Source organism: Cadophora gregata (genome assembly GCF_030347475.1).
Source record: "Cadophora gregata isolate MNR1 chromosome Unknown scaffold_14, whole genome shotgun sequence".
Lineage (NCBI taxonomy): Eukaryota > Fungi > Ascomycota > Leotiomycetes > Helotiales > Ploettnerulaceae > Cadophora > Cadophora gregata.
Window position 1 is genome coordinate 1363181 of NW_026695937.1, and position 19581 is coordinate 1382761.

The 19581-nt window shown below is 49.4% G+C and overlaps 7 protein-coding genes across 7 annotated transcripts; 6 read left to right on the plus strand and 1 right to left on the minus strand.

Moving 5' to 3' along the window:
- Positions 1-669: 669 nt before the first annotated feature.
- ONS95_004492 (uncharacterized protein) lies at positions 670-1108 on the plus strand (the record flags this gene model as incomplete). The annotated part of the gene is made up of 2 exons (XM_058497856.1): positions 670-960; positions 1046-1108. 2 exons carry the CDS (start codon positions 670-672, stop codon positions 1106-1108), a joined length of 354 nt encoding a protein of 117 aa, XP_058352586.1.
- Positions 1109-1650: 542 nt separating this feature from the next.
- On the plus strand, positions 1651-2496 carry ONS95_004493 (uncharacterized protein; the record flags this gene model as incomplete). The annotated part of the gene is made up of 1 exon (XM_058497857.1): positions 1651-2496. The coding sequence occupies one exon, from the start codon at positions 1651-1653 to the stop codon at positions 2494-2496; it is 846 nt and encodes a 281-aa protein (XP_058352587.1).
- A 1703-nt stretch (positions 2497-4199) lies between these two features.
- On the plus strand, positions 4200-4870 carry ONS95_004494 (uncharacterized protein; the record flags this gene model as incomplete). Its single annotated transcript, XM_058497858.1, has 2 exons — positions 4200-4327; positions 4393-4870. The coding sequence occupies 2 exons, from the start codon at positions 4200-4202 to the stop codon at positions 4868-4870; spliced, it is 606 nt and encodes a 201-aa protein (XP_058352588.1).
- A 1865-nt stretch (positions 4871-6735) lies between these two features.
- ONS95_004495 (uncharacterized protein) lies at positions 6736-10182 on the plus strand. Its single transcript, XM_058497859.1, has 2 exons — positions 6736-7424; positions 7478-10182. The coding sequence occupies exons 1-2, from the start codon at positions 7096-7098 to the stop codon at positions 8727-8729; spliced, it is 1581 nt and encodes a 526-aa protein (XP_058352589.1). The 5' UTR covers positions 6736-7095; the 3' UTR covers positions 8730-10182.
- Positions 10183-10368: 186 nt separating this feature from the next.
- Positions 10369-11494, plus strand: ONS95_004496 (uncharacterized protein; the record flags this gene model as incomplete). Its single annotated transcript, XM_058497860.1, has 2 exons — positions 10369-10858; positions 10911-11494. The coding sequence occupies 2 exons, from the start codon at positions 10369-10371 to the stop codon at positions 11492-11494; spliced, it is 1074 nt and encodes a 357-aa protein (XP_058352590.1).
- A 3428-nt stretch (positions 11495-14922) lies between these two features.
- Positions 14923-15969, plus strand: ONS95_004497 (uncharacterized protein; the record flags this gene model as incomplete). The annotated part of the gene is made up of 1 exon (XM_058497861.1): positions 14923-15969. The coding sequence occupies one exon, from the start codon at positions 14923-14925 to the stop codon at positions 15967-15969; it is 1047 nt and encodes a 348-aa protein (XP_058352591.1).
- A 2246-nt stretch (positions 15970-18215) lies between these two features.
- On the minus strand, positions 18216-19355 carry ONS95_004498 (uncharacterized protein; the record flags this gene model as incomplete). The annotated part of the gene is made up of 3 exons (XM_058497862.1): positions 18216-18952; positions 19010-19213; positions 19343-19355. 3 exons carry the CDS (start codon positions 19353-19355, stop codon positions 18216-18218), a joined length of 954 nt encoding a protein of 317 aa, XP_058352592.1.
- Between the last annotated feature and the right edge of the window lie 226 nt (positions 19356-19581).

Here is a 19581-nt window from a genome sequence, read left to right on the forward strand (position 1 = left end):
ACTGATGGTTGCATATTTTGCAGCCGTATGCATGCCAGTTTATCCTGAGACTAGATTCTGTGAACTCTGGACTAGGCAGCATACTCTGGGGAGTTGTCCCGACAAACAAAGCATAAGCGACGTGGAAAGTGGGTCTTGTCACGTGAACCTGGCCAGTCGTGCGATCAACTTGAACATCAGGTACAAGGACAAAGGCATGGCTTGTTATTCTAAGATCTCGCAGAAACTTCAATTTATCCTCTGAATCTTTCTCGGGCTTGAAACGCATGCGGGCAGCCCATTCCAAGTTGATTGAACCATAGAAGTAGAGAACGTCGATCTCAGAGATACTACTTAGAAGACAAATGAAGACAACATTTTTTGTAGTACAAAATACATGCGTCCTAATACCAATTACCATTCCTCCATGTCATTCAGAGCCTTTGGTTGTCATACATGTATGTCATGATGTAGATAGACATTGGAACTTGCCCACAATCCTGGCAATTGTCTATCGCGTGATTGTGTCTGCACCTCTCATCTGCCATACTCAAAATTCGAGGCATTAGTTGCAATCATGTTAATTAGTTCATCAGACAAATTGGGATACGTCGACACTAAAGTATGACCAATTCGGCCAAAAGGTGGTCCCTTGTACGGCAAGATATCGTACGAGTGTGGCCCTGACCAATGGTGATGAAACATTTTTGGGTACCCATCAAGGTACTCACTTGTTCTAACCATCAAGGTGTTCACTTATCTTTCCCCGCCAAACCCCCCAGCATTGCCGTTAATTCCCACGGCCATCTCAGATGGCTCTGCTTCCTTCATCTTCTCCAGTCTTCAACACTGTCGTTCAAACATCAAGCAGAAGCAGAAGGAGAACAGATACACATCTGCATCCTTCACACTCTTGGGACCATTTGTCTAGTTCAACCTTCCTTTGGTACATCAATCGAGCAATCTCTACCTGATCTTCTTGTAAGTTGGAAGCGATAACAACCCAAGAGGATGATGATGTCGTGTTCATCATAGTTGGTCTCAGATAACTAATATTGTCTTGCAGCGATTCCCTCAAAACCACGGCATCTGCGGTTTATATCTGGCAGGAAGAGATGGGGCTAAGTGAGGAAGCCGGTCTTCTAGTCGTGCGCGAGGTCGCGAACCAGAACAGTATTGTTCCTCTTCTTGTACGCGAGGACTCTGCAGCAACCTGTGGCACAGGCAATGATTACGATGGACGTATGGGAGTGCGAATATCTGCAATATTTGTCATCCTTATCGGCTCATGTTTCGGTGCAATTTTTCCTATTTTCGCCAACCACAACACTAGGTTTCGAATGCCAAGATCGATATTTTTTGTCGCCAAGTTCTTCGGATCCGGTGTTATCATTGCCACTGCTTTCATACACCTATTATCACCCGCTGAAGATGCGCTGAGGGATCCCTGCCTTACAGGCTCGATCACGGACTACGATTGGGTTTCAGGCATTGCCCTCATGACAATATTCGTTATGGCCTTCGTCGAATTGATGGCTATGCGCTCTGGAATGTTCGTGCATCAACAGCATGAATCCGGAGACGCCCCCAGCTGCTCAGGTGCCCCCGATGAGAGGGCTGTAAAGCGCCAACGCGAAGACCGCATCCTGCTGCTGATACGCGGCCACGAGAATGGCAATGGAGACTGTAGTCCAGCATTTCAATAGTGGAGCGCTGAGCTACGAAGAACTTACCGGCGGCTGCACAAGAGAACTCGCTCGATATATTGTCCAACTTTCTCCCGAGGTGGCACCAGAGTCAACCATCCTGGACAACGCTTGTGGGCCAGCGATTGTCTCTGAGGAGATTCTACGCACGATTCCCAGAGACGCAGGCCAGCCTGCCATCTATGCTGTTGATGCGGCCCCTGCCATGATCGAGCTGGCACGCTCCAAGCCAGATCTCACAGTACATGAATCAGTTCGACTTGAGACTATGCACTCAGAGAATCTCTCATTCTCCACGGACACTTTTACCCACTCTTACACCAACCTCGGCATCCTCTTCTTTACTGACGGGGTGCAAGGTGCAAGGGAGATTTACCGCACCCTTAAACCTGGAGGCACCGCAATCGTGACCACTTGGGCCGACCTTGGCTATCTTCCTATTGTTCGGAAAGCGCAAGCTGCCATCCGCCCCGACGAACCCCCCTACGCGGTTTCCATTAGTGAGTCCTGGTTTTCTGGTGATCATCTTGAGCGAGTCCTACGAGATGGAGGGTTTACGAGGATAGACATCCTGGAGAAGAAAGTGCACATGTGTGCCCCTAGCCTCACCGGAGTGATTAATATTTTGTACAAGGCATTCTATTCTGTATGTGAGGATTGGAGTGGAGAGGAGCAGGTACGTTTCAAAAGCCAGTTGTTGCACTTTGCGCAGCCAACAGCGAGGACTTTGCATCGGCGGGAGGGAGCATCAAGCGGGGGTGAACAAGTCGGCATACCTATGACAGCTATTGTCGCCATCGCTAGGAAATAAAAGATACACATTCACCGGAGCCAACGAAACCCCCAGCTTCGAATTCTCGGGCGGAGGGGAAGGAAGAGGCACAAACCTCGACGAAATCGCGTGGCTTGTCGCAAACTTGAAAGAGACCATCACCCAACAAAGCCAGGTCATAGAAACCCTTAGAAAGGAACAAGCGGTATTCAAAGCAGGCCAGGAGCATCTTAAAACCCCAAAATGCAGCGTTACAAGCAGAGATTGGAGAGAACTCAAGGAGGATGCACGCCGTGGAACCCCTTCATATGCGAACGCTGCCCGTACACCGCAAGTCAGCCTTCCAACGAACATGTCAACCACTTCGTCCTTCAACACAACACCGGCTACCTCTATCAACACGCTTCACTGCACGGTCGACATCTCGAGAGCGGGAAGAGAAGGTGATAGGACGTCGGCAGGCATGGTTAGAGCGGCAGTCGAGAAAGAGATCTGAATAATGGACGAATATGGAAGTTGGCGATGCCGCGCAGTGACCGTTGACCCGAAGAATACAAACTGGATTAAAATCGCCTGCCGAAATGAGGCCGAACACAAGCTGGTTAAGAGGGTTGCAGAAACGAACATTGGAGCTGGCGTACGGGTGCTGCGCGACGAGCTCTATCCGATCAAGGTTGATAACGTCAAGCGAACAGCGGTGCTGGATGAAAATAACGAAATCAGAGCAGGAGCGGCGGAGACCTTGAGCGAGGAGAATGAAACAACAGTCGCCAAGATCTCATGGCTGAGCAAGAAGGACGTTCCCAAGGCCTAGGGATCAATGTGTTCAGGCTCGCCGAATCCATCTGGTCTGGCAGATTCGGCACAAAGGTAAGCCTCTAGATGCGGCATTCGTATAACTACTAACAAGGCCAGCCGATGCGGCGGTAGCCCAGTCACTTTTGAATGATGCCTTGGAGGATGACAAGTTAGATGATGGTTGTGTAAGTCTCTGGACCCTCACTGATGGCCGATCGTCTGGCTGATATTCAGATTCTCTCCATGTTGATCTATTTAGAGTCCAATGATATTCCCATATTCCCGTTCGGCAAACGTGCGACGATCTATCCAGGCGTGGCGCTACTGTCGGGGATGAATTTATTACGCCTAGAATTGATGCTGATTGGGACTAGTCTTTGATTATATATTTCACATCCTTCCGCTATGATGTTCTACCACAATATTTATCACTACTGCGAGAGCGCCGCCCAACGTCGCCTGGAAAGTGCAATCCACCTGTCTCCTATTGTTACCTACTTCTTAAAGTTTGCATTTTTGTAGTTTAAACGAGTGCCAATATTTTGGCAAAGCGGTCAGCGAAATCAAAAAAGCTAGTAAGTACCCACAGCCAAGAAATAAGCAGCTCATCAAGGCAAAGGCCAAGCAACCTCACCTATATCACCATTCAATCATGCCTCATCACAGTGGGTGTTCTTGGTTGAGGTGTCTTGGTGTCTCTTGGTGCCTTGGCTTGAGATACCTTGATGGTTAGTGCTGAGACGCGAGGAAATCTTCATGCATCATTTAGCAATAAAGATGCGCGATGTGTGATTGGTATGCCGGGTAAGTATTGTTCACTATATCAGGTGGCTATATATTGGAGGCAGGTATGCGTCGAAGACCTGCATCTCCTCTCTGTCTCAACCATCTTGTCCCTACTCACCGTACCTGATTGCCAAACGTCGGTCGTTCAGTTGCCCAAAATGAAGGGCCCAATCACGTTCACTTTTGTCGCCGCATCTGCTTTCGTCACCCACGTCGCCCTTGCACAAGTGGATCCAGGACCGTCACCAACCAATTCATATGATTGTGAGCCTCATGGCGACCACTGGTTTGTCCACCCTTTCCAATATAATACTACCTCCATATCCAATGACCTGACTCGTACATGATCAGGCACTGTGAAGGTCCCATCACTCCGTCAGCCACACTCCCAGCGTCTGTAACCACGCCCTCAGTCGCAGTCATCACGACCACCTCCCATGCTGGAAATGGCCACTCTGCTGACACAGGAACACTGGCACCATCCCCAACCGAGTCTGTAGGCTGTGAGCCGCATGGCGACCACTGGCACTGCGATGCACCAGCCGCCACCGTCACCACTACTGGAACTGGTGCTGAGAGTGTCACAATAGCTCTAAGCCCAACTGAGTCTGTTGGCTGCGAACAGCATGGTGACCACTGGCATTGTGAGGCCCCCGCAGTCACGTCTGGCTCATCAGTTGGGACTATCACCAGCGTCGCTGCGAACCGCACCGTCACTCCTTCCTCGACCCAAGCCACTTTCATCCCGTCTAACGGTGCCACCTTACATGGTGCTGGGTATGGCTTCTTTGCTGCACTTTTCATTCTGGCTGTTTCCATGTCCCTATAAGTGTGCGAAGGGAGGAGGGATGTAGGTAAGTTTGGTTTGTGGTTGTAGTTGGGGTGGTGATTTGTGGTCGTGAGGATGATATTTCGTGGTGTGGTTCAAGGTAACGTGGCGGGATTGATTGTGAGACGCGACGTTGTTGAGGTTACAGTGGGGGAAGGCAGTTCGCTTAGGCGAGATGTGAGCCCCCGAGAATCGGGCCAGAAACATCAACATCAAAACATTAGAATAAGCACAATACAATGTCATCAACTTGAACACCCATACCAATTTCCTGACCCTAATACTAGGTGCACATCCCACTTATTAAGATTTTTTTTGTTGCAAATGATATAGCTTTATTTAAGAGGTAGAGAGCGACTACTACAAATTTCCACAGGGAAATAAATTCAACAAAACTTATGTTTAGGCCCATCACAACACGCCATTGTAACCAAAGGATCTCGTGCAAATTCTTCCCTGCTACAAACCGGAGTCAGCTGAGAACCTTGGGCTAATGCGAGTAGAGAGACAGGGTGCAGAAAGACAAACCATACTGGAGCACCGCAATGCTGTCCACGATGGAGCAGGACGCTACACATCTAATGGTCACTATCGCAGTGCCACGCAAACCCAGTTCCGACTATCAGGTCACAGGACTCAGGCTGACCTGAATCGAGATGCTGGTGACAAGCAGATAGTCCCGGATTGCTTGCACAGCAGTACTCGCATGGCTCGCCGGTTGAGTCGCAACCAGATGGCTCGACGCAGACCATTGAACTGCGAGAGAAAGGCAAGAGGTTGGGTAGCGCAGAGACGGTGGCTAGCAGGGTCGCGGCTTGGATGAGGAGGCTGAGCTTGACCATCGTTGCGGTATGTTGAAGGAAAGCGTCTACTGGGTTGTGGAAGTCTGGACTGTCTGGATGATGGGGTGATGGGGTGATGAACCCTTTGGGTTTGGATGACGAGGTGCGCTTTATACACGGTCCTACCTCTACAGTACCTTGATGACTCTCTATCTTGCACGGAGAGCGCAGCCCCTGACCAAAGCCAATATTGCCGTTGCTGGCAATTTGCAGATCAATTTGACCCCGCCATCAAGGTGGTCGGTCCTTTGAGCCTATTATCGGTTTCGCAGGGTAGCTTTCAATTCAAGTTCGTTCGGAGAACTTCCTTGAAAAGAATCTCATGCTCACATCTAACATATCCTTGGCTCTCCGAAGAGGAGGATAAAGTGGGGGATGTCAGCAGTAGCAGCAGGATGTACCGCCAGGGCCAACTTCTGGACTTCGTCATAATAATATCTCCCCTGAGTTGCCATGCTGAGCAGTCTGAGTGATACGGTACAACCACTGAATGTCTGAAAACGATTGGGAAATCAACCGAGCAGACTCCTGGTCCAAGTATTTACTGTACTTACAATTTTCTAGTTAGACTCAGCCATCGAGGTCGAGAAGCAGGAACCTCGAAGAGTCGAAGCATCTCTGGAGCTGGAAAGACGGGGTAGTGAGTGATTTTGGAATGGTTCTCCGTTTTTCTGCCGTGAAAAAGATGAAGGCTGACTGAGTTGGTAGGAGGTGGTATTGGAGAGTAAAAGCAAACCTTCGACCTGCTGCAATGAGAAGGGATCCTCACTGCTATTGGGAACGGGGGTCACATTAGTTTACTTGGCACGATTCCTTTTGAGTCTTTTGTTTGTCTTGGGGGCGTGGGGTGCACCCTCCTTTGTGATGAATTGAGAAATATATACACATGGCTGTGGACATCAAGGTACTCTCGGCTCGCCAAAACCCATCCATGGCAGCAAAGGTAAAAAGCCAGTCTGCACAAGATCAATATTCTTCCTGCACATGATTTGAATTGAATTGAATACGTAATGCTTATCATGGAGTTAAGTCGCCTCCCAAGAACGTCATGCGAGTCTCTAGATGAACTAGAAATGCCTCCCTCTGATCGTACCTGTGCCATGGCAGCGAAACTCACGATCACTGTACGGCACCTTGACGGCCTCCCAAACTTGGCTCTAATGCAGTGAGAAATTTCGATATCACCAACGGCCAAGACGGGATCACATTTGGTGCAGATTCAAAATCTGTCAAAAGAGGGAATTTCAAGCGGAGTGTAGCTATGGAGCACGGAACTAGTTTGGATAAAGAGGCCTCGTTTATCCTCAACCTGCGTCCTGCTTGCTGACACTCGAAAGCTAGCTAGCAGTTCTCGTCGTTAAGGTGTATCATCCTGCAGCAATTATGTTCTCTAGATCACTCGTTCCGATTCTGCTTGCATTTGTACCTGTTATTACAGGTACAGCAATCGCCTATCCCCGTGCTGCTGTGGACTTCATCGAGGCTTCAGAGGAGAATTTTGAGAACAAGATCTTGATCTTTCGTCAAGAGCCTACGGCCCCTACGAGCAGTGCTGCCCCGGTCTTCACGTTCGGTTGCAGCGTGCTCAGGACCTATACTGGCATCCAGTCAACCATTACCAACTATCCTGCTTTCTACTCTTCCATCGCTCATATTATCTCATCGGTTCCGGGGGTATCAGCAATTCCCGTCTACACAACTACGAGGTCTTGGTAAGTTGTCAGACAATCAATCAACTTAGAGAGCTACGACTAATTCTGAGTAGGGGAGAACAATATGCTTTCCTTGGGAGGAATATCCTTGAGGCTTACGGCATTACAGAGTTCACCACTGTGACTACTTATGCTCCTACGGCTTGTCCCCCTTCTGTTACAACCACGGCAACTGGAACATGTGAGCCACATGATGACCACTGGCATTGTCCTCCTGGTGTGCCTCAACCAACAACGCCACCACCACCGATAACAAGTTCAACAACGCCTCCTGCTTCAACACCAACTTCAAGTACGACGATTGCGGGCGAATGTGAACCGCACGAAGACCATTGGCATTGTCCTCCTGGCGTACCTCAACCAACAACACCCCCTCCAAGCTTGACGAAAGCAAGTTCAACGCGTCCTGCTTTAACGTCAATTACAAGTACAACTATAGTAGGTGAATGTGAACCCCATGACGACCACTGGCACTGTCCTCCTGGTGTTCCACAGCCAACTGCACCACCTCCAACTTCGACGCCCACTTCAACCACAATCCCATCTGGCGTTCCTGAGCCGACAACTCCCCCTGCTAGCTCTACATCAACCACAGCTCAAGCTGGCGAGTGTGAACCACACGGCGACCATTGGCACTGCCCTCCCGGTGTCTCGGAGCCCACAACCCCTCCAAGCACAGCTCCTTCGGGAGCCTCATCAACTTCTGCCTTTCCCACCGAGTGTGAGCCACATGGAGATCATTGGCATTGTCCGGATGGTGTTCCAGAACCTACAGCTCCTCCTGGTTCGATTCCTTCCGAAGTACAAGCAAGTCCTACCACGGCCTCAGTTGGCGAGTGCGTACCACATGGTGATCACTGGCACTGCCCAGAGGGAGTAGCAGAGCCTACTACTCCTCCCGGACCAGGAAGCTCTACCGCGGCTCCAGGCGGCGAGTGCGAGCCCCATGGAGACCATTGGCATTGTCCCGAGGGTGTCCCAGAACCCACAACTCCTCCTGGTTCAATTCCTTCCGAAGGAATAGCAAGACCTACTACAGTTCCAGGCGACGAATGTGCACCGCATGGAGACCACTGGCATTGTCCTGAAGGGATCGCAGAGCCTAGTTCGGTTGGTTTTGTTACGAGCGCAACTTCGTCCTCCGGCTCTACTCCCTCTACAGCTGACGAAACACTTCCAACTTCGACAGCGGTAGAGACCCCAATTCAATTTGAGGGTGCATCTAGCTCGGATCGCTCGATGTTAGCTTCACACTGGATAGGTGCCATTGTTGGATTAGCTGTATTGGTTGCGAGCTTCCTGTAGGCGTGCGTTGATCCTTTTCGCCACTATGCGGAACACCTGGACCTCTGCCCTTCGATGGATAAGGCCCAGCATGCGCGCCAGGTCTGAATGATTGCTGAGAGGGTACAAGTAGTTTTGCAGCGGGGTTTGCTGCCTGTTCGTGTGTAACCTTGGTGCAGTGTGCGGCTAGATTTCAATAAAAAATTCATAAGACCCAATGAAATCACCATGGAATTCCTTAAAGTTTCATGTTTGTCTTGTCGTCTTCCTCTTCTCAGGCGGCTCGCCAGGTACGGTCTGGCGGAGCAAAGAGTGGCAAGTCAAGATCGCCTGAGAATTCAATGTCTTTGGAGGGTCTCGTTGTCACGTCAAGCCACCTGGAAAGGATGTGGGAGTACAAGACCGACAGTGACCGTGTCAGGCGATCGTGAGTGGTGAAGTGACTGGAGCCACGGTGGCGCGCCGCGTCGGCTGCTGCTCATGACGGGCAGCCAGTTGGGTGGATCAACCGGCCCCTCCCCGCAGCATCGCCATTCGTGCCCACCTAAGGCCCTGAGGACAACACTAAGCGGGCTGACATGGCCAGACAGGAAACCGTACAAGCAACCTTACACCTCTCCTTATTCCACCACCAACTTTACACACAGCTTACCAGATCAATTCAACCTACAAGTCCCAGACAACTCCGTATTCTATCATCATGACGGATGCCAAGGCGAAAGAATCCAAGCCAACTGCAAAATCATTTGGGGCGATGGGGACTACGACCTCGACCTTGAGACCGACGATTGGGTGACATATGCATGCGTTGTTAAGAGGGACTATGGGACAAGCTTCGGACCACCATTGACAATGACTGGACTATGTAACTCGGCAGAGCAAGCTTGGAGAGAGCTGGATAGAATGTTAGGTATATGGGCTAGGCAGATACAGAGCGGACAGCCGATGACAAAGGCTCAGTCATTGGAGATATTCGGGGGACCGAATGGGCGTAATAAGTTTATTCTGGGGAAATTTCTCGATGAGGTTGAGAAAAGAGGAATGGATTTGTGAAAAGGCTCAAGGGATTGATTTCATCACTGTGCAATCTCTCCTCAAAAGATATTCGAGAAAGATCAGAATAGCATTACTCTAGCTCTGCCTCGAGCTGGCCTTGAAACTTTATTCCTCACAGCTTTCTTCATTGCGAATGAGGACGAGAAACTTTATTCGATCTTTTTAACCAGACTCCTGTTGATACGTTTTCGAGGACATTGGCTGGCATCCTGTCTACCAGTCTGCCCCCCTCCTGGCCCAGCTCGTCAATCGCTTCATCCGTGCCAGGCATTCCGACGGTAGCTGCAGGTAGGAGTGGCTTCTCGCTCTAGGAGGTATTAGCAGGGTCTAACTTGGATAAGAGAAGAATGGCCTGAGCTTAGCTGAACTCGTTTTGTGACGTGCATGTTGGGCGCGGCAGTTGAGCAGAGATCGAAGGATGTGGTTGATGCCGACTCTACCCCACCACCACTGCCTTGGCATTGTTGCGCCCACATCACGTGATCTGGCGTTGAGCCGCGGGCTGCGCCGCCACTCCGAGAATGAGTCGGCCGGTGTACCGCTAACAACCACGAGCTAAATGGCTTCTTTCGTATCAACATCCTCATCCTCATTCACCACCATCATGTCTCAAACCCAGCCTGCATATGTTACGGAGGAGATATACCAATCCCACCGCGCAAGACAGGACACCGACATCCGCGGAGAGTTCGGACGGCAGGCATCCCTCATCGAGAAGGGCAACAGGCAGCTTCGAAATGATCTCACTACCACATTCAGCGACAAATTGTCGAACGTCAACGGCACTCTAAGCGGCAGAATCGGGGAATTGAGCGATGAAGTACAACTGCTAAAGGAGGAGGTCCACCAGGTGAAGGACAGGCTCGATCATATCGAGGGCGATGTGGGCGAGGTGAAGTCTAGTCTTCTAGACTTTGGAGTCCGCCTCGAGCGTATGGAGAAAGTCAGGATGAATGGGACGAAGTCTCGTCTTTACGACAAGATTGAAATGTTTGGAAAGATTGTTCCTGGTGTAGGCTACCAAATGCCCCGATATGTCCCTAAGAATGCGGGCGAGTTCTGGAAGCTGAAACGCGACGTGAATGCAGCCAGTAGTAAGTATTACTTCACGAGAAACATGTTTCCAAGCTAATCCAAGAAAAACAGTCCGCCGGCTGATCTACCTGGTTGAATTCTACAACATTGACGACTACCAACATTGGCACAGGACCCAGTTCGAGGATGGTATGACAAGTGATCCTGATGATATGCAATCGGATGACGAGCAGTCGAGTTCGGACTCGGCGTCATCTGATTTATCTCTCGAAGAAGCAGTCCAAAGATATCCTACCCAAGCGGTCGAAAAGGTTGCCACAGTGCTTGGCTTGGTTGAAGAAAACTTCGAACGTGCTCTAAAGTATCAACAACTACCTCGAAGAATCGAGAAGCGACTACAATCGGGAGGAGACCAACCTATGGAAGAGGCAAAGCGACAGAGATTGCCATTGCGACCCTCCCCTCAAGCTCCAAAACCAACCCTCACTCTTTCTCAACTCATGCCGGACTCGAAATCCGATTCACTTGAATTCGACGAAACACCACTCGAGTATGATGATTCCTCGTCAGCCGTCAGAGCACGAGCCAAGATGATAAGGAAATTACAAAGTGGACCACAATCAAGAACCCCTTCTGTAAAGTATTCAGATGGTAGTCCAACAGAGCCAAATGAGTCATTGAAGTTGGAAGGCTGATAGGCATTAATTGATGGGGAAATTTTTTGAGCAGGCAACGCGGCGTGCCTTGAGTCGGAGATGGGGCTGGCATTTGTGTCGAGAAAGGTGTTAGTAGTGGAGGAGATTTGCCAGTGTCTTCGGCATTTAGCGGCGTCTGGAGTATTTCTAAGTCTTCTTACTTTGACCGAAAATACCGACATCTGTGTTTATGTTCTCCATCGCCGTGACCAAATCTGCCAAGTGAAATGTTAGTTGCAGTTGGAGTCAAAGGGTTGATAGGAATAGTGTCTATATATTATTACTTTCCCAGCCACCACCTCCTGGGTTGGTCATCATGCCAACAATGTAAGGCAGAACCTAGCCTGACGATCACGATCTCCCAGCCCAAAAGCTGGGTGACTGGCAGGTCGTTCTCCACAGTTATAATGAAGGCCGGCGATCGAGGCTCAGAAATTTTGGGGTCACTCGAGGAAACAAAGTGGTTGTGGTTGATTGCAAATAGCACTCCGGCAAAGGGAAAGACGACCGCTCACTCTGGGCTATTTAAAACACCCTCTGAGGTCAGTACTTTATATTTCAAATCTGGGATAGTACTAAATATCGAAGGCTTTATAGGCTATCCATACTTTCACGCATCTGCGAACTTCCCGCACTCTCTTGCTGAAGGGAACGGCGAGTACACCTGCAGTTCTCCACAAGGCCGATTAATTCAGAACTAGGGTTGCTGAAGGTATTGAGGATGGTTCGCAAGCTGCCCCACCGAATTAGCGTCAGAATAAGCTATTTTAGCCTAACCTCCCTACGCTGCAGAGGGTGAGTCGGCCATAAATGGAAATCTCACGTTGGCACCGCGATAAGTTTTGTTAGGTAGGAAGGAGAGGAATTCGAGCATATAGATATTTTTATTCCACCTGAACAGACTTCCAACATGAAACCATCATTCTCTTACCAGCCACAGTTACGTGATGGCATCAACTGTCCTTGGGGTCTCGCTAGTTGGCCTTCAACGCTTTGCTTTCTTCACACGTCTCCCTCTCAGCTTCGCTTCATCATATGGGAATTTACTCTCTCCCCCCGTATCGTGGAGCTCTCTTTTTCTTTTTTCTTTTTTAGAACGGCGCTTCCTGATGTCTTCCGGTATAAAATTCTTCGGGAGTGGATAGGTGGTTTGCTAATGTGTATTAGCACTGTCGTGTAGCTTAAGCAAGCCATCGCTCTACTTACTATCTCTGCGAAAGACGGCTGCTGTGACGCATAACCCCTGGACAAAAAGGTCGTATACTGGCCACGCTTGCAGATGAGCATTGCTACTTCGATGCCATCAAATTCTCCCAATTCAAAAGCCTTATTGACTAATGTTTCTTCCCTTCTGTTGATCCCTTCCTTTTCTCTTTTTCTTCTTCTTCTCCCCTGGTCGTTGAGTTTGACGTCCGTAGTACCCATAGGAGTCCAGTCGTTCTGATAAATGTCGAATAACACGTCCGATCAACTTCGATTCCGTTTGAGCATGGACCTAGTGATAATTCAGAACCAAGAGTTGCTCTCGGTCGTGAATTTCTAGAAGTCGTCAGCTCTGAAGGTTGTCACATGGAGGAGCCTGAACCGGCCACTTCAGACGGAGCCACATTTGAATCCACCAACCCAGTCGAACGTTATCATCTGGGAGTAAAGCCCTCAATGACTACTTTGGTACTCGGGGTAACAGTTCAGCCAAGCCTTCTAGATATTTCTGTCGGACATGGGCAGTTGGACCAATAAGAGATCTAGATTTCGAGAAGCGCTACCCTTTCAGGAAAGGTGACAATGTGGAGACTTTGGAACTGATACCCCAAGGACGAAGTATATGGCCGAGATAACCTGCCATACCCACTTTTTGCCCTATCGTCAGAATGCTGTTGTGTTTGCTTATTGGCCAATAAGCATAAAGTGTTTGACCCCTGCCTTCGCAGGTTAGTTTGGCCATGTACGAAGTACAAGCTGTACATCTCTTCATCTTCAAAACTGCTGTGGAACTTTGCCCTTGTTGACTTGTGCTTTACACTATCGTTCTCCAATCTACACCAAAGGTTCATCCAAAGCAATTCAGGTTGTGCAACTGTTCCGCAGAAGAGACGACGAAAGTGTACATGACTGGAAATCTCCAGCCATTTCCATCTTGCAAACGCGAGGAATACTTCTTTTCTTTTGATCCTCACACTACGTCTTTGTATCACAAGTCACACAATCGATGAACGGAAACCCGAAGACAGTACTGGAGACCTGCGCCCGTTGCAAGCGCAGGGAAAGCACAAGTGGGCTAAGCTCTCCGGCTGTACGGGATCAAGGCCCTCAAAGCATACGCCTTGCGAGATCCTCCAGAATTACCACGAGGGAAGCAGATCATCCTACTATTATGGGTCAGAAGCGGCAGTGCTAATAAAGATTTTCCAAGGTGCCAACATTTCATGCGACTCCGCCTACCGAGATTGAACGACACAGTCTGAAGGGCTTGAAGCTAGGGGATCTGGCAGCAAGCGAAGACGCCCTGAGACGGATATGATGGGCGTTTGATATCGTTAGGAGGTTGGCTTTGTTTGTTGCGGAGCAGATATATTGCAGAAGATCGGTGATTCTGCTACAACTGAGATACAGAATATCGATCAACTCCTTCGGCTGTGACGGAATTTGAGGTTGGCTGTGGAGGAGAAGTTGCAGACATGTCAAGACCAGTGAGCTCGACTTAGCGCCAACCGGGCCAGAGGCGTCGTAGTAACTCCGCAGATCTCCAAACTCCAGAAATGAGGTATTTGGGCCTTTTTGAATCGATATAGAATCTGCGGCGCGAATCTGGAATGGTGGTGGAGGTTGACAATTGTACTTTAGCCGCCTCAGACCATCCACTCCATCGCCATCGTGCTTACTTGGAATTTGTGTGTATATCGGGCTAGCTTCAGCTCACCCGCCTCAAACATGTCCGATAGCCGCCAAGGAATCATTTCAGCTCCGGCGGTCTCTGCTTGGCAAGACTCCGGTTCAGGCTCGGGACAATATGGCACATCTGCTGGTGGAGGTGCCTCGGGTGGGCCCGGTTCCTCCAAGTCATCTCGTGATGACGTTCGAGTATCAAAAGTACGTCGCCTTCTGGGACAAATACATGTAGCTCCGCCATCCCTGGCCACGTTCGATGCCAACGTGCATCCGTGTCCTCGTGGCAGAAACCCGGGGTATGTTTATTTCGTACTTCCTATTGCAATTGCTCAGCCTCGTAAACATCATGCAGGTGAGCTCAGCCCGAAGCTAAGCCACAGTTATAGGCAAGACCTGCCTTAATCGCACCCAACCCCTATCTTGTATGAATTTAACCCGACAAGATCCTTTCTCACAAACCTTCACTTCCTACAAGCTGAATTCAAAAACCCCTTCTACTGCTCAATTCGAAATCCGTATATACAGTCTCCCCTCTCATCATGCGACAAGCACGTGGCACAATGGACACGCCAATCGCCGCTGGCGAATTGTCCTGGCAAAGCGTCTACTGGTCCCTCTTCAGTCTCGCTCTCAACACAATGGCCCAACCATGCGGAAGCGTGTGCGGCTTTCGACCTTCACTGAGCATATATTTAAAGAGCTCGCCGGTTGTTTGTATCTTCGACACCGTCGCTCTTCTCACTCGATTCATCATGTACGCATTTCGAAGTCGATCACTTAGTCGCGCTGCTCGACTCGTTCGGAAGGCACGGAGATACGGCCCTGAGAATATCCTCGAAGAGCACAAGGGTTTCGAATGCCCTTTAATCTTCCGCTTTGGTGTTTTTGTTGTCGGTATTATCTATTCGTTTAGCAAGCTATTAGTATCGTCTGGAATCCCGTGGTCGAAGACATGGGCCTGTTGTTATTTTGTATCTTTCCTCACCTGGTTCTTACTGGGCCTCCTAGCGAATTCCCCTACAGAGGATCCAACCTTGCCTGGAAGCGACCAGCTAGACGACGTCCTCCATCGACTGGATAAGTGCTTAGGCTATATCGCCGTCTTTCTACAGTATATTATTCTGGCATTCGTTGATCCTGCCGCATACGAACCAGATCCGGACCTTGTCGAGCGGTACAAATATCATGGATTTCGGTTGGGAGGACATGTAGTCGCCTTTTTCGTTCATTTCATTTGCGCGTCGAGTGAAAGGCAGAGGCTTAAACTTTCAATCGGCTCACAGAAGATAATCATCCACGTACTAGCTTTACTTATTTTCTGTGCCCTCACCACTCTACACCGGTTCGCTCTTATGTACACACTGTACTGCTTTCTTTACTCTATCATTATCGCCATTGTCTCTTGGCTCCTGTTTCAGATTTCGGCAACCCGAAAGCTTGTCTGCCTTTCTGGCGTGGAGGACTATAAGAATGTTCTCGCATTTGACTTCTTTTGGCGAGTGTTCTGCCTTTCGCTGTACTGGTATCTCATGTGCTATCGTTATTCTGGAACTTCCAAGCCAGCCTGGGCAGAGTTTTTTGGATGAGTGGACCTCCACAAAGAACGACTTCACAATGAAGCAGTGATTAAGCAGCGCCGTGAAGACGAGAGGAAGAAATAAGACAAGACGAAGACAAAGCCCAACGACGGGATTATGTCGTCCTCGAGTGGTCACCCTTTTCCCACGGGTCATGGCTCGAAACCAAGAAAAAAAAGCTGCCTGGCAGCTGGCCACAGCTGGAGCCGATAGTTATTCACCATGGGATAGGACTTCCAGAGTGGTCACTATTGGTAGTGCGTGGCAAACATGACCAAGAGGAGAGAGCAGAAAAACTCAACAAAGCAATCGAGAATATGAAGCAGTTGCATAGAACTAGGCGTGTTTCGGGACACGGTAGGAACGAATCAATAGGAAGTTTGGCATCAGGACCACCAAGCCCGACTGCGCAATGGAGACGAGAGGCGCTATGAATGAAGGAACTAAGTGTGTGAACAGGTTCTTCCGACATCTGAGATGGCTCCTCCGAGGAGGGTCACCGAGTTCGGATGAGTTGCGATCACTGGAGAACTGAAACAGCTCCTCGAAGGGGTGATCTGACAAGTCGTGGGATGGGATTTCGCGAGGCCTTCTCGTTTAGCCAACATCCTATTCCTTTTTGGCAATGTCAAAAATCTCACGCTTGTACTGGGCCATTTCGATCAGGAGGGCGATGATTAAGAGCAAGGACTGCATTCTTGGCCGAGTGTCCTCGGTAAGGAGTGCTGACAGACAGAACGTGGATATTACATTCAGATCCAAACACGCAGCTTGGTGCTTAGGCGACGAGATGAAGTGGACTCTTCAAGCGTCGGTGAAAAAGCGCTGGTCGGCGAAGAGGCCCTCTGATACAGAACAGGCACTACGTCTTGTCGCAGACAAGGAGAAAGACAGGAGCCATGGGTCCGACCTGTGGAAACTCTTCCTTGAAAAGAGCTCGTGGAGGCTATGGAACGCGAAGGCGGTAGCGTGAGGTGACCTCACGATAGCCGCAGAGAGCCTGCACCAGTTCAGTGGTCTCAATCCGGCGGTTGACAGCGTCCTGCGGGGTGACATCCGTGATGTCCTGATGGTATACTCAGACCACGATCATGGAGCTAAAACCTCAACCCCCAGCAGAGGGGTGGGTGACCCAGATCAGTCTGGGACTGAGCATTGCCCATCTCAAATTGCGTTGAAGGTGGCTTCACGTTGTGAGGTCGTGCCAGGCAAGACCTTGGTGAGCTGGGTTTAAGGGGAGGCCGTTGGAGGCATCTCAGGCGACGCTGGGAACAGTCTCCGCTGCTTCGTAGGTTCTCGTCTTCCTCGTTGTCCTCGTCATCATCGTCTTTTGTGTCATGACCATGGCCGCTGCTTTTGGAATTGTGGATGCCAGGATTGATTCTCCGTCCTGGTGCTGCTGTTTCTCTCCCCGCTGCTCGCGCTTCACACTATCGTCATCATCATCGTCGGCCGTCTCCAGTTCCTACTCCAGTACCTCCTGAAATATCTCATCTGCTGCCATCTCCTCGTCCTATGGTCCACCTGGTCTTCATGTCTTGGGGATGTCATCTCCTCCACAAACGACATCTAACCTCTATAATCGGCATTTCAACTCCATCCAGAAACGGCGTTCAACTTCCCCACAAACGATATCCAACCTCTATAATCGGCAGTTTACACCCATCCCCAAACAGCACTCAGCCTCATCCAGAAACGGCGTCCAACCTCTTACAGGCGCCTTCCATTAACTGTACAGTACAGCACTGTATCCATTTCTTTGAAGTTCTATGTTCCTCCAAGCACATAGGCGACTGTTTCTCTCTCTGTTCTCAGACTTCCTTCCTCGTCTTCCCTCCTCACTTTGCGCGCCATCCATACACAGCCGTCATCTTCACCCCCGAAAATACAATTGCGTTCGATCACCTTCAGCCAGATCCACCGCGAAACTCACTAAACCAATGCTTATTTTGGTCTGATGATAGATATGGAAGGGTAGAGCGGTGTCCGTTAATTCGGCTGACCGCAAGTACGCACGAAACCGGAGCAAAGAGAAAGGAAAATTGATAAGGGGTTAAGGGCTGTAACTGAATAAACTGCATGAACTGAGACAATTGGTTGCTAAAGATGTGCTAAACAACGCTTCTCCTCTACGTTTGCTTCCGCGGTCGCCCTCGAGGTTTCTTCCCTTGCTGGCCACTCGATTCTTTGGCTTCCACACTCACTTTCTGCTTGATCTTTGATCCTAGTCGGCCTCGCTTGTTATTAACCCCGCGTTATGCTCGAATACGGGCCTCGAATTTATCTACCAACTCCTTTGCATGTCCCAGTGTGTGCGCAGGTAGTAGTGTGGGGTGCCAATCCACTAAGTAATACGAAACGCCATCAAGGTCCTCTTTACCAATAATCTCACGGACGTCCCAGTCCGGGTCGACATTAGTAACCACTGGGCAGACTTGAAGTTCTGCTGGAGAAGTGACGCCAGAAGCGGTGTTACTCCTAGAAGAGTAAGAGCTGGTAAGTCTGGCGTCGAGAGAAATGCTAAACGTCCCATTATCCCCTTTACTATCCTCGTCATCGTCTGATACCAGTAGAGATAACTGCGATAGGTTGTTACGGGAGACTTTCCAACGGCCTTGTGGAGTGGAAACCTTCCGCCGTTTAGAGCAGATATCGTCGGCTCTTGACTTGCCGGAATTGCTAACAAGTTCCCTGCTGCCTTCCTTATCTTTATTATGAGGAAGCAGCGACGTAATAGAATCAAGTGAGGTAGAGGTAGAGAGAGGAGAGTTAGACCTCTGTCGTTTGATAGTCTGATGAGGCATGGCTTTATTGATACCATTACCACTATCACCATGCTTATAGATCGTACAAGTGGAAAGTATAGGTAGGTGCTCTATATTAAAGGTATCACAGCCTGGTTGCCCACCTTCCCTTATGTAACGAGCATGTCCGGGACCGAGATTGTTATTCTCTTCCGACTCGTCATCGCAATATAATATTATTAGGTCATCTGTAATCTCGTGAGCAAATATTCTGTGTATTCACCCAAGGAACTCAGCGCGCTTACCGTGGGCACTACCAGCTCGAGATACACGAGATCCAAGAAGAATGTTATTTAGACCTTGATTATTACCCTGTCCTACAGTGCTCTCCACAGCTGGTCGCTCTTCCGCCGATTCGAGCTTACCGTTTGATGATAGTAATCGTATCAAAGATGAAAATTCAGTATCGATATCATTATCAAACCCACCTCTCTCTGTTATCGAGGCTGCTGTATGGTCAGACGAGTAAAGTAGTTGTTTTAGGACTTTCTTCTGAACATATGCCTTGAGTTCTTACTAGATTATCCTTAGAAACCTATGTGCCTTGGACGGTAGCTAAGTTATCTCTAACAGCCTACTGACACTAGTCATTGTTGTCTAGCGCTCTTCTTAACGCTAGCAGCGCTTCAACTAGTACGCTGCTTAATTCGGTCGCTAAATTCTTGTTAAATTTAGACGAGGATTTCCGAATGCTCGTTTTTGATAGTAGTTTCAGATCGTAGTGAACAAAAGCAAAGGCTGTCATGCTGAGAATAGAGCAAACGCAATAGAGCGCCTTCGGAATCCGATCAGTAGATAAAGAATATAAACTGAACAG